At 42.1% G+C, this 12,804-nt stretch overlaps 1 protein-coding gene across 6 annotated transcripts; it reads right to left on the bottom strand.

Annotated features, from left to right (window-relative positions):
- Nucleotides 1–666: 666 nt before the first annotated feature.
- gpbp1l1 (GC-rich promoter binding protein 1-like 1) lies at nucleotides 667–12,560 on the bottom strand. Of its 6 annotated transcripts, none has more exons than XM_006786891.2 (12): nucleotides 12,488–12,560; nucleotides 9,015–10,331; nucleotides 8,554–8,668; nucleotides 6,269–6,398; nucleotides 3,496–3,824; nucleotides 3,198–3,273; nucleotides 2,893–3,089; nucleotides 2,572–2,715; nucleotides 2,196–2,351; nucleotides 1,615–1,739; nucleotides 1,429–1,531; nucleotides 667–1,337 (listed from the first exon to the last, which is right to left on the bottom strand). In XM_006786891.2, exons 3-12 carry the CDS (start codon nucleotides 8,611–8,613, stop codon nucleotides 1,167–1,169), a joined length of 1,491 nt encoding a protein of 496 aa, XP_006786954.2. In that variant the 5' UTR covers nucleotides 8,614–8,668; nucleotides 9,015–10,331; nucleotides 12,488–12,560; the 3' UTR covers nucleotides 667–1,166. The 6 variants fall into 6 exon arrangements, with proteins under 6 accessions (XP_006786954.2, XP_006786956.2, XP_006786958.2 ...); XM_006786893.3 differs by having other exon boundaries at nucleotides 12,394–12,518; XM_006786895.3 differs by lacking the exon at nucleotides 12,488–12,560 and adding an exon at nucleotides 12,324–12,471.
- Between the last annotated feature and the right edge of the window lie 244 nt (nucleotides 12,561–12,804).

Raw genomic sequence — 12,804 nt, 5'->3', positions numbered from 1 at the left:
ATCTCAACATATTATCAGCAATGTTTTGGAAATCATGATGATTAAAGCTGCAGAAGAGAGAAATCTAGAAAAACTTGTAGAAAAATAAACTTCCCTCCTCCTGCAGCTTCCCCCGCTCTCTATTCTAATCCCATCTATGTGGGCTGAAAAAACACAATACTTTAAATTTAAATACTGCATTATCCCACCACTTCTTACTTCCTGTGAGAACAACTTTTTTTGTCCACGACTCACCGGATCTCAGCCACAAGCCTGTGAATCTCCTGACATGAACTTAAACCCAGCCCACAGGACGTGCAGGAATCTCGCTCCCTCTCAGACTGAATTTACATCTGCTGCAAGGTTATTAATGTTTTTGTTTCAGATGTAGCCACAGACCTGCTGCTCACAATGTGGGTCACAAAAACAAGTCTGCTTACACATTTCATCCCAAAATTAAACCACAGCCTCTCAAAGCATTGCATATGTGGGAAACTGGAACTTTTCTATAACAAAAATGTTTCAGTGTTGCATTTACAGATGTTGCCGGGCTGATCTACAGCTGTTTTTCTGCTACTCTGTCCTTCAAGAAACAACAATTGTCCTACAGGAAATACTAGCATCATTTGGACTCCATCTAAAAATAGTCACATGATGTGTGGACTTAAAAACACCACAGTAGCCAGATTCATATTGAAACATATCAGCTTGTCAGGAACCAATTTTTATTAATATCATTAATAATGTGTCATCAGCATCATCAATGAAATGAGTTAGTCTGTTTAAAGCAGAATCAAGTGTGCATTCATTGCCCTTCTTTTCTTGATGAACACTTCAGTTCCACAAAGCGAGGAAGAAAAAGGAAGGGGGGAGACGGAGGGTTTGTGTGTGTGTGTGTGTGGAAAATCGGTCAAAAGAGGGCAGGGACTGCAGTGAAGGAGGAAACGCAGGGAAAACGACGTCTGGCAGAGCAGGAATCTCCCCCTTCACTGGGATATGATTGGTTTTTCCCTTGTGCAAGAACAACAAAAACAAAAAAACAAAATCAAAAAAGAAAGATCTTCAGAATGGTGCTCTAAAAACAAAGATGACAGAGGAAAAGGGGAATTGCTTGCTGGGATGTGGTGTTGGCTGTTGTTGTGTTGTTGTGTTTTTTTCTCTTCTTCTTTTTGTTCCATAAAGCCACGTTAGGATTTGATGCAGTCGTCGTCATCAGAGGTCTGGCTGCTGCTACTGGTTTCGGACTCGGAGCCCTCCTCGACGTGTGCCTCCGCCACACTCCTCCAGGGGGTGAAGTGGAGGGTCACACCCCGTGTCCTCGGGAGAACCCCATTCCTTTGAATGCCGTTCCTCTTCAGCTGGTCAAAACACAATCACGTCGTTTAATGTGTGAGACAGACTGAGTTGAGCTAGACGTAAGCAAAGTCAGCGTTTCCTCTGAGAGCTCACCTGTTCGGTTTTAGTCTGGAACTCTCTCAGCTCGTCCTCTGTCAGAGGCAGGAAGTTGTCATCATTTTCTGGGTACTCCTGCCAGCCCATGGCCTTCAGCAACCTAGATAAGCATAGTAATTTTCTGCTTAGCTGTCTGTGCGTTTTGGCCTCTGTGTATATATAAGGCTGTTAGCAGTGTCCTACCTGTGCTCTGCCTCCAGGGAGCTGGACAGGTGTTCGGTGTCTGAGTCACTCAGAGAGTAAGACAGACCATTCTCATGACAGCCTTCCTCGCTGTAGGCTTTGGGCTCTGGGGTGCTGCTTTCACCCTGCAAGAATTATTTTTAAGTTTAGCCCCAGCTGTCCTTTATGTGCTGACAAAAAGCTCTTATCCAGGACCATAACATTACATTTCACACATGACTTCTACGTGCAGAGAATGCAGAGACCATGATCGTGTTCCACATTCAGCAGCACATTCTCTTAAAGTGTATCTATTATGCTAGTCTCTAGCTCTACATTTTGATTGAGGTTTTAAATGATCTACAGTTAGGACCTGTGCAGGTCCCCTTCCCTAATAATCCCTTCATGTGATTGGCTGCCCATTGCCTGGCTTCTATAAACAACCCACGAGCTGTGAGGCACACTTCCTCGTATAAGGAACCATGACCATATACGGAATTTCATGCAGCTTGACACAAGCACAGAAGAGACGTAAAAAGAAGAAGCAGTGTGATGAATTTTGCTCTGGCCCTGTGTTTAGCTTAATGGGTGCTGCTGCCTACCTCTCCTGATGTTCCTGGGCTGCTGCTTGTTGTCAGCTCTCCAGTGCCCTCGTCCTTCAGAGTTCTCAGGAACTCGCTCTTACGGTCTGGACCGCGACGCATCAACTTCAGCCGTGATGGAGCAATATCTATGGGAGGAGTCGTGCTTGAAGGGTGCTGCAGGTGTGAGCCGCAAATAGTCACGAAGAGACAGAAAAGGAGAAATAAAAGTTAATATTATTATTTTTGTTACCTGAGACATCAGTGCAAGAGATCTAAACTATCTGTTCAACTGATTTCAAAGCATGGAAACAATGACACATCTGTAGTAACGGCAAAGCAAGACCTTCACAAAATTGCTTGCTTTTGACTGGGGTTGCTTCATCCTTCTTCTCACCTCTTTTGTAGTATTGTGCTGTGGTGCACTGACTGGGGTGCTGGGTTTGGCTGCAGAGACGGGGCTGGTGAAGACTGAATCTCGGCCTGGCATGTGAAGACCAGACTTTGCGATCTCTCTACCACTGGATTTCCACTGGGTGCTCTGGAAAAGAGGACATGAGAGTGTTTAAAAACTCTTTTACTGCAGGCTACCATGCACGCTGGCCAGTGCACCGGTGTTATCTCTATTATGCACATTTGCTTGATAAGCAATTCTTCTCTCGGAAATGGAATCAAGCAAGTTGTTAATTAACTCATTAAAACATCTCGGCAGTCATACTTTGGTAGGGGCCACAGCCGGCTTTGGGACCAGGTTCTTGTAGACGCTGGAGCCTGTGATGGGAGCTTTGCTGCCGTTGGTTGGCAGGGCACCAGCAGTGGCAAACCCTGCAGAGAAGGCTGTGCTGGGATCCTCCTTGGAAATTTTTTTGATAACCAGCATTTTGGACACCATCTGTTTGCCACTTGGTGGATTTTCTGGAACATAATCAAGACAATCAAATGAAATCTTAGAGATGATGGTGCAAGGGAAAAAAATCTTTTGTCTTTTTGAGCACAGAAATTGAGTCAGGGCAAAAAGCTTACCCCATACTCCAGCGTGGGGAGCGACTGCTCGTGTCTGAGCCCCAGGCTTTCCAGTTGTTTCAGGGTTGAGCGAAGGCTAAAAATACAAATAAACAGGTGCCTACATTAAATATGTAATCTTTCAAATTTTGTAATTACAAGTTATGTTTAAAGGCAATAATCTGAGTACAGACTATGAGGCATAACACTCATAAATCCTCTTCTGCTTCTATTACAAGGCAAATATTGAAAAGGAGAAAATGGTTCCAGTAATTATTGCACTGTAATGTAACAGGAAAAACGGAGGTCAACTACTCACAAAGTCCTCCTCCACAAACTTCAGCTTGTCGTCCTTGCTGTCCTTGCGTTCCTCGTTGGGGAATTTGTCCGGGTACGAGGTGCCCTTGCGGGGATGGAAGTTACCATTGCGCTGCCGGTGCCCCCCCTGCCTGTCCCTGTCGCCTCCTCCCCGTTTGGGGTGGCGTCCCTGGTGGTGGTGGCTGTCCTGGGAACCCCGCGGAGCTCCATGCCAGCTGGGCGTTTCCTTCCAACATGAGGCCCCTGCCAGCCCACCGTGCCCTCCTTTAGCCACCCCCGAGTCCACTGAGTCATGTCTCAGAAGCAGAGAGGGCTGCTGCCATCCATCACCTCCAGAGAGAGACACATACAGTGGAAATAATGACTGTCTGACAAGCAAAACCAATGAAATGTGACTTTGACAGCAAGAGTTTCCTCACAACCTTCACAAATAACATCTGAATGCCTTGAATCTTTAGCAGTATTTCCCTGTGACAGTAATAACCTCTGATGACTCACACTGTGTGCATGTATTTGGTATAAGCAGAGAGTGGAGGGATGGCAAAGAAGAAACGCAGAAACTTTTTCCTGGGTGAAGAAATGATTCACCCAGGAAAACAACATCACAGAAAACTGAGATGAAACAGCTGAATAGGAATGTGAGACTCCACACCATCACTGAGATTCACAGAGAAGGTGAACCATCATTATAAAACTGGCATCACACCACATTTATTCTTAGTTCACACAAACGACTGGATGACAGCAGTAAGAGGGGGCTGTACAAAAACAGATTTGCAGGGTGGAGGACACCAAATAACAGCCATATTCTACAGAGAAAGCAGAGAGGTGTGTGCATACGTGCGAAGGACGATACGGCACCAGCACCACTCATTTACAGCACTGTTATGACACCACTGCCTCCAACACTATAATCCAAGCACATCATATCATTATCCAAGATGGAGACCCAAACTGGATCCTCTTACATCAGAAGTTTATTTCCTGCTTAGATCTTCAGCTACACAAAATGCAAGACTCCAACTCTAGATCTTAAAAACTGGAACAAAAGAATCTAATTCATCTTACTTTGAGTCTCCATAAAACCCTAACTGTCGATCACTGAGAACAGAAAACAAGTAGTCAACGTCACTATCTTTATAATCCCACCTTAGCAGTTTTGAATACAAAACCCCCCAAAAAACAATGTAGGTGGCAGCTGACTTAAATCTAAAGATGATTTTAAAGCCTTGACAGACACCTCCACTCCTCCTACGTGGGTGCGTCAGCTTAAGAAGTCTGATTAGACTTCTTCTGCAGGCTGTGCTGACAGGTACAAAGTGCACTTGACTGATATCTCCCCCATTTCCTTATTGGTTGTCTTATACTGTCCTACTCATTCTTCATTCATTCGATTTTTTTCTTAAGGGAATGTCCAACATGGCTTCATTCAGCTTTCACCTGACTAGATGTCTAAATCAGAGGGCTTCAACCAAGACCCAATTCACCTAAAACTGTCCAGACAGCAGAAGTCATTACTGCTCATTAGATCATTTTTTCCATTTAATGACTGACCAGTTAAAAAACCCCAATGATAAACAGCCTAGCCAAGTTTTCCACATTCATAGAATTCCTTCAGTCTACTATTGTTATGTTATAAATTAATATTTACAGATCACAACAGAAAGGCACAAAACTTTCAAATCTAGAACATTTGTAACTAAAAATAAATTTACATAATTGTCCAGATCTAAAAATAATTTAAATTCCCACCCATTTTCACTCAGGAATAAAAAAGAAATTGCATTTTTTTGTAGAATTTGAGTCTTGCTTTACACTTGGCCACTGGGCAAGATTATACCTTTTAATGAGCCAGTACTGGCCCCCAGGCTTCATGTCTGACACTCCTGAGATTAACATGTACTGTAACTTATTAACAAAAAACTACAACAGTAACACAGTGTGTAAAGACCCATTAGTGTTTTAGCTACAGCTACATAAGATTGTAAGTGAGCTGTTTATACAGTGTGGCAATGCATTTAATTGGAACAGTGTGATATCTGAAAAAGGTATGACTATGTCATGCATTTTTCTCTCTTCAAAGCCATTCTTGAAAGAAAATACATCATATCTGTACAGTACAACATCCTGTTGTTATACTGTTCATTTTTTAAGCGTTTGTATTGTATAACAAACTGCAGAGGACCAGATCAGCCTGGAATCTGATGTGTGCAGAAATGGGAGAAGCATGCGTCCCAGTACATTTGCATAAAGTCAGAGGGAAAGCAGAGGAGGAACATAGCAGAGAGTACTCGGGTTAAAATGTGCTGCATGATATGAAAGGCTTTAAACCGCCTCTCTGCAACCTTTTTATTCTTACTGAGAAGTTTAAATACAAAAATGAATAGTAGGCTCCATTCATGGTAAATGGTAAATGGACTGATTCTTATATAGCGCTTTTCTACTCTCCCGGAGTACTCAAAGCGCTCTATACAACATGCCACATTCACCCAGTCACACCCATTCTCACAAGCACTTTATCTATACTTAGTGCTTTTTCTAACTACATTCACACACATTCATACTCCGATGGACGCATCGGAGAGCAACTTGGGGTTAGTATCTTGCCCAAGGATACTTGGCATGCAGACTGGAGGAGCCTGGGATCGAACCTCCAACCTTCCGATCAGTAGGTGACCTGCTCTACCTCCTGAGCTACAGCCACCCTGTAATTCATTCACACTTCCCCTCATGCAGTAAAGCCCCCAGATAATAACGACAGGTTGAACTGTTACCTGTCGGAGCACGCAGGGAGCCATTGTTGAAAAAACCATCAGAAGAGTTGTGGCGGCGGCGGCTCACAGCAGTTCTGGCATCTTTGTGGGGTGGGAGATCACCTTGTTTCTCAAGGTTGGCAGCAGGGGACTGGAGGAGGAGAGAAAGAGAACAGTGTTAATCAAAGCTAACACGTAACAATGCCCAGAGAAAGTGGACAATAACGTAACAGGCCACTGCATAACTGGAACTGAAATTAGAGAATTTTTCACTACATTTTCCTACTTTATTTTTGTCCTGGCGAAGAGACTTAGATTAGCTTAATTCCCATCTGTACTTTTTTTTCTCTCCTTCTCCCTCTAACTATGAGTCAATCTATTCTTGAGGAGCGAAAGTGGAGAAAGAAAAAAAAAAGGAAGACAAAAATGAAACTACACAGAATCGTATAAAGCTTTGTCATAAGAAATGTGCAAATGAGAAAACCTAAAAGAATCCAAGCAAACACTGCACACCCAGCTCTTGGTGGTAAATCCTGAAGGTTTAATAATACTGACTAAAAGCGCTCCTCTTGATATGAATCATATCCTAGTCATCGGCTGAGGTTCAAAGATCAAATCAGATTGTGTTCTTCAAGCTTCATGGAGGACTTCTCAACTCAGACACACACAAAAAGAAGCTAAAATAAATGTAGCTTCAGCCTGTCTGGCGTATGCTGGCTAATCCCTTGACATAAATGACACCGAGGTGAAGTTGTGTGCAAGGCGGATAATAACTGTCTAGTATCTCGATTTCACAGAGACCAATGAGTTTGGCAACTGATTACACTAAGCTCCAATAAACCGCTCAAACATGTAAACTACATGCTGAAGATGCTGCTTGGTTTTTAGACCTGAGAATTAACCAGCTTATAAATGTTATTCAGTCAGCATTGTTTTCTTGTTGGCCACCACCTACTGCCGAATGGATAACATCACAGCTTGGTTCAACAGTCAGTATTCATATCTCAGACCACCTCTTTAATTCAGTGGTTTTGCATGTCCATGACGCTGATACTGTTGTCACTGTTACTGCCCTGATACAGGAAAATATTAATTGTGTAGAAGAGGCTCTTACTTGTGCTGTGAAGACACCGAGAGACCACATCACATATTACGTAATGTGAGATATGACACGGGCTACTTCTATTTACACATCTAACATAACTGTTAGACAGCTGACTAGGCATCAATGTTGACCTGAAAAAGGGATTTAAAGTGGCCTTATATGCCAGCCAGCAAAATTCAGGGGTAAAAATTTAATCAGCCTACAAAAAAAAAAAGACCACGCAGTCAGGCTGACGAATAGAGTGGTAACAAAACACATTTGGTCATCACAAATTTCACTCAAGCAGCATGTGTTGCTATTCTGAAGACCTAGAACCAGTCCCTCCAGGAATCTGACTCCTCACCAAGACATTAAACATCAAACATGGCAAAAGTTTAAAATAAAATGAGATCAGTGAATGTAGAAGCAACACCTGTGAATCAAGAACATAGGTTTCGGAGTTTTCTATTAACTCTTTACTGACTGACTCTGGATTGATGTCAATGACAGCAGTCACCCCTCGTGGTCATAATGGTTTTATCATTTCCACATCCACAGGTATGCAACAGTCCTACTGGCTTTGAGTGAACTTATTTTTATCATCAGACAGTGAGTGTGAGGCTCGGCACAGACATCCACTGCTACACTACGCTACAATGCACCAACTACACGTGCACCTTTCGGGCAGACTTCGAGAGGACTTTGAATAAAACTGCCTGAATCTTCAACAGAGAAGAGTCCCCATTTAATACAGTCATCTTAGAGCCACAGCTCTGGCTATGATCACTGAAGCCCCAAAAACCTATTGTTCTGAATTCAGGTGTGCAAGAGGCAGCCAATCAGGAAAAAAAGAAAAAGAAGAGTTGGATTAAAGATAGATTAAAGTTGGATTAAAGACAACATGCTGAAGAACATTTCTATACATATATAGAGGGAAATGTTAGGATAATAGGTCCTCTTTAAAACCTAATGTGGTACCTTTAGTGGTTACTTGAAGTTAAAAAGGTTTTGATGACCCTCTACTGAACCATGTTCTGACTACACTTTCTGTCCCTAAGCGCATTTCATTGCTGAGTGCACAACATGCACTCTCACACTCAGGTGCACAAACACTGTTAAAGGTGTTTGAGCATCAGTAAGAGATACACTTGGAATCTCCGTCTCTCTTTCTTTTCTGTTGTGAGCGCATAAAGTACAAACACACACTGATACATACACCTACCTTGGCAGGCTGGGGTGTGGAGAAGTTAAGCCAGGCAGGGACAAAGTCATGCTGCGCCATTTAGGTCCAGTGTTTCCGGTCAGTGGATCGAGGCATCAAACCTCATGGCCAGGATCTACCAAAAGATTTTTTTTTAATTCAGTGTGCAACTGAAAGCACAGAAACACGACTCTCTGATGTAGAATTAAATCCCATTTTTCTTTGATTGCATGTCATCCCTTTAATGTGTTTATCAGTTATCTTAAGTTAACTGCTTAAAGTTTTTCCAAAAGATAAGCCAAGGAGTCTTATTCTCAGCTGAAAACATGGATGTAAACATCTTGTGCAGAATAATACAGATATTATATTAAATATATAAGTGCTTGGCATGTTTTAATTAAAATAAAACAAACACACTACGCTAGTTAACATCACGCTCATGCATGTTTGTCTTCATCGGCTGGGTGAAACATTGACATTACCCCAGAGTCTGTGGCTCTGAAGTCCTCTGCCTCCTCTCTCGGTCCGGCTGTGCTCGGTTCCTCCTCAGGCCTGTTGGCACTGATCAGAGTGTGTGCACTGACAGATGGGAGGCAGCACACCAACAACCTCCTCTCCACCTCCGCCAGGACAGCGCAGCCCCTTTCCCCAGAGGCAGATCCCTTCGTCCAGGGTGAAGCACTTGGAGATATGTCAAAAAACTGCAGGAACGATCTGGAATGGCAATCCAGAGAACTGGCCAAACAGGAAGCAGTTTTTGAAGCCCAAAGATAGGAGTCTATGCAGAACAGATTTTCTGTCTTGAACCAGAATCCAGTCAGTTCTAATGCCGGCCTTGTGCAATGAATTCAACTGATTCAAGTCCAGGACACTTTTTTCTTCTTTTTTCTCCAGATAGATTGAATCCCTCAATTTATTTGAACCATTTGCTCATAATCTCATGGTAAGACTTAAAACCTGATTAGACTTGATGCTGATTGGCAAAACAAATTGATTGACTAGTGATTTGTCCCAAATGGGAGGAAGAGCCAGGTTATTATTAATATAAAGAAACAGTCTGTGAAAGTCGTCTGCACTGAAGCATGGACAACGGTTTTTGAAGCAGTTCCACTTTGACACCAAGTGCGTGGAGAGAGACAGGTGTTGTCCTGCCACACTGTGTGCCAGTATGTTTTTTGTGTTGACTCGCCTTTTACCGAATCATTTTAAGACCTACTCAAACACATTCAGAAAAGAAAAATTAATTGAGAGACAGTCTTTTATTGGCAATGGAGGTCACTGCAAACCACTGCTCACCTCATTAAAGTGGTGAAAAGACTGTCTTCGTTTGGAGAAAATAACTCTCAAAGGTTCAAAGTCACATGACAATGAAACCAGTGAAGCCCTACGTTACATTGCCGACATAATAAGTTCTCGTTAGTGAAACGGTGAAGATGTTGAATGGTACATCATAATGCTGTTTCTAGCATTATATATTTTACTCCCATCAAATTATTTCAGGTTTTGACTGTAGCAGGAACAGTGTGGACCTCTGGTTTCATAGATATGCAAAATCAAAATTCAAAAGTTGAGATGGCTTTAGCAACAGCCAAACATGTCCAAAAAGAAATCCTCAAGTGATCAACTACTCTTTTTCCTCAGGAGAAAAAAGTGAAAGTTGAAAAGCCGCAAGCATAAAAAAAATTGTCGAGTAGGTCTTTCCTTTCCTTCTTGAAAGTGCTTTTCCCCCCTCACACAGGAAGTTTCAGTGCGGTTTTCAGGTTTTCTTGCTTTATGGTTCACAGGTATTTGCACAGGATCTGCAATAAATTTTAAAAGAAAGAAAAAAAAGAGGTTCGCCTTAAAGCTCTGGGGGTCAAAAACACACAAAATACTTAAGAGTTACTTGCCAAATTAACTACACCTTTCACAAAGTGGACCTGGCATGCTTTTCATTGCTACAATAGCAGATATTCATATTAAACTTGGCAAACATTTCAAATAATGAGATCAGGCTTATCATGCTTTCATAGACGGGTTTTATCCCATAACAAGGCCATCTCAGGCACACAGCCACACAGTTCTTCTGGCTGTCAGGACAAAAGCCTCATCCATCTGCTGTTCAAACCCTTTGTTTGCAAGGGGAAGAAAATCAGAGATACGCCGGTTTAAATGAAGGTGATATTAAAAGAGAGAGCAGTTTCACACAAAGGATGACCCGAGGGTTTCACCGAGGCTCAGTGTAAGTCATACAAGTTTTATTTTGATTGTGAATCATGCAAAGCATCTTTGGAAGAGTCCAGGAATAAAAAATTTGGATGTGGAAACAAACAGTAATAGGTCCAAATTACCTAACAATACAGCTCAATATAAGAACCCAGCAGTACATATAACTTTATGAACTTTTGTTCAGCTTGTGTTCAAACAGTTTTTTTTAAACGGTGCACTGTAGAAGTTTATTATTTCAGATGCTAAAATTTTAACTGTAAAACTGGGGTGATCAAATCATTAGAAAACACAGAGCAATAGGTCAATGGTGCTGCAAAGTACTACGCCCAAAATAACTATAAGATTGTTTTTCTTCTAAAGCTGCTGCATTAATAAACTTCCCAGACAGATTAGTTAAACGTAAACGATATTGTATGTCTAGAGCTGCATTACTGCAAACAGCTTCAGTTTGTGTCAGCCCTTATCACACTATGAAAAACATTCCGCCCTCACTGATAAACTCCCAAATAACTTCCAATTCAAGAGAAATCAGCTCCAGAAAAAATGACGCTTCTGACACTCAAAGACGTCTTGAGAGATGCAAGAGAGGAGAAAAAAAATCAATCAGGACTCTGTGATCTCAGATCCCTTTCAGGCTGAAAGCTGGCTCTTTTAAAAACAGTGTCGGCTTTTTTTAAGTGAAATATTTATACCAGTATAAAAATAACATGCACGCTATCTTCCTGTGCGCAGACTGCTGCGAATCTTAATGGGCCCAATAGTGTCTGTAAACACGGCACAAAACTGAGGTGACAATCCCAAACACCCTGTTCATACATGCACGAAGGAATGGCTCAAAACCCAAACAACAAACAAAAACCCCATAATATATATACACCCTTGTTTCACTGATTCGGGCTTGATAGCGCGCTCCCACTAAACTATTACGTAACAGTTCAACATCAATGAATTTACCACAGGCACGAGGTACAATGTGCAGCGCACATACTTCCTTCACTGTGAAACAACACTCCAATGAATGGCGGTGGCAAAAACACCTCTACCTTTGGAAAACACCCTGCATAACGTTCACATGCGCTCAACTCACATGTACACAAACACACAAACAGCAGACCCACTTAACACAGCATACACACACTTCAACTAAATGACTAGCTAAATGTTATGAAGTAAAAAGTAAGTTCATCTAAATAATTAAAGACGCTAAGCGGCCAACAAGTACCACACACAACAGCGCTGTCAGATCTGTCCTAACTCCACTGCTAGCTGACTCTGCCGAGATAACTCAGGTTAACGTTAGCATAGGAATTGTTAGCTAATAGCTAGCGCTATCTAGCCTGTTGGGAAGCCCGAGAAAATTGGTTGGTATTTGAAAGGAATTAGCAAAACTAGAAGGCTTAATCCAGTAAACACGGATTTAATACGCCTGCGGTAACCAGAACTGTCTATTTAAGCAGTTGTCACGGACATACAATAGAGGTAAACAGACCTTGCTTCGTTGGAACAACACAGTTTCAAAATGGCTACCTTAGCAGCGGCAGCACACATTCATTAGCTTGCTAAGTGCTAGCGAGCTAACTTACAGTCTTTCCTACGATACCTTCCAATAAACAGGATAGTCGTAGATATAGGTTGATTCAAATATACACTCACTCTGCAGAGACCAGTGACACTGCACTTTTTTGCAAATATAAACTGCTTTAATCGCAGGACTATCGATGTTTGTTTGGGTTTTCGGTGCTCTTACCACTGGCGCTGGCACAGGGGGATTCGAACAGCCTCAACTGTGCTCCATTCACGATCTGTCGTGATTATGCAACTCACTGGGAGTCTAACGAGTTTTTCATCTCAGCAGGCTAAACAGTGTGGCTTCGATGTAATTGTTATAAACTCCGATAAATAAAATATACAAATGTCTAAAGATGAAACACTATGTTTCTTTGTTATTTTTTTTAACATTCAAAGAAAACGGCGATAATAGTAAATAATGTGGGATTTTGCAACCTTGAACGCAACATAATACCTCCCCGCCAAGGACAGCCAATCCAGTCGATATCAGAGTCA

The sequence above is a fragment of the Neolamprologus brichardi genome, chromosome 18 (assembly GCF_056152115.1).
Source record: "Neolamprologus brichardi isolate AB-2024 chromosome 18, ASM5615211v1, whole genome shotgun sequence".
NCBI lineage: Eukaryota > Metazoa > Chordata > Actinopteri > Cichliformes > Cichlidae > Neolamprologus > Neolamprologus brichardi.
The sequence above is the reverse complement of the archived record's forward strand: the minus strand, read 5'-3'. Positions and strand labels throughout refer to the sequence as shown.

Coding starts and splice junctions, on each gene's coding strand:
- gpbp1l1 (XM_006786891.2), bottom strand. CDS start 8,613: ATGGCGCAGCATGACTTTGTCCCTGCCTGGCTTAACTTCTCCACACCC. Junction 3,090..3,197: donor TCCCCACGCTGGAGTATGGG/GTAAGCTTTTTG, acceptor ATTATGTTCCAG/AAAATCCACCAAGTGGCAAA. Junction 2,352..2,571: donor AGCACAATACTACAAAAGAG/GTGAGAAGAAGG, acceptor TCACACCTGCAG/CACCCTTCAAGCACGACTCC.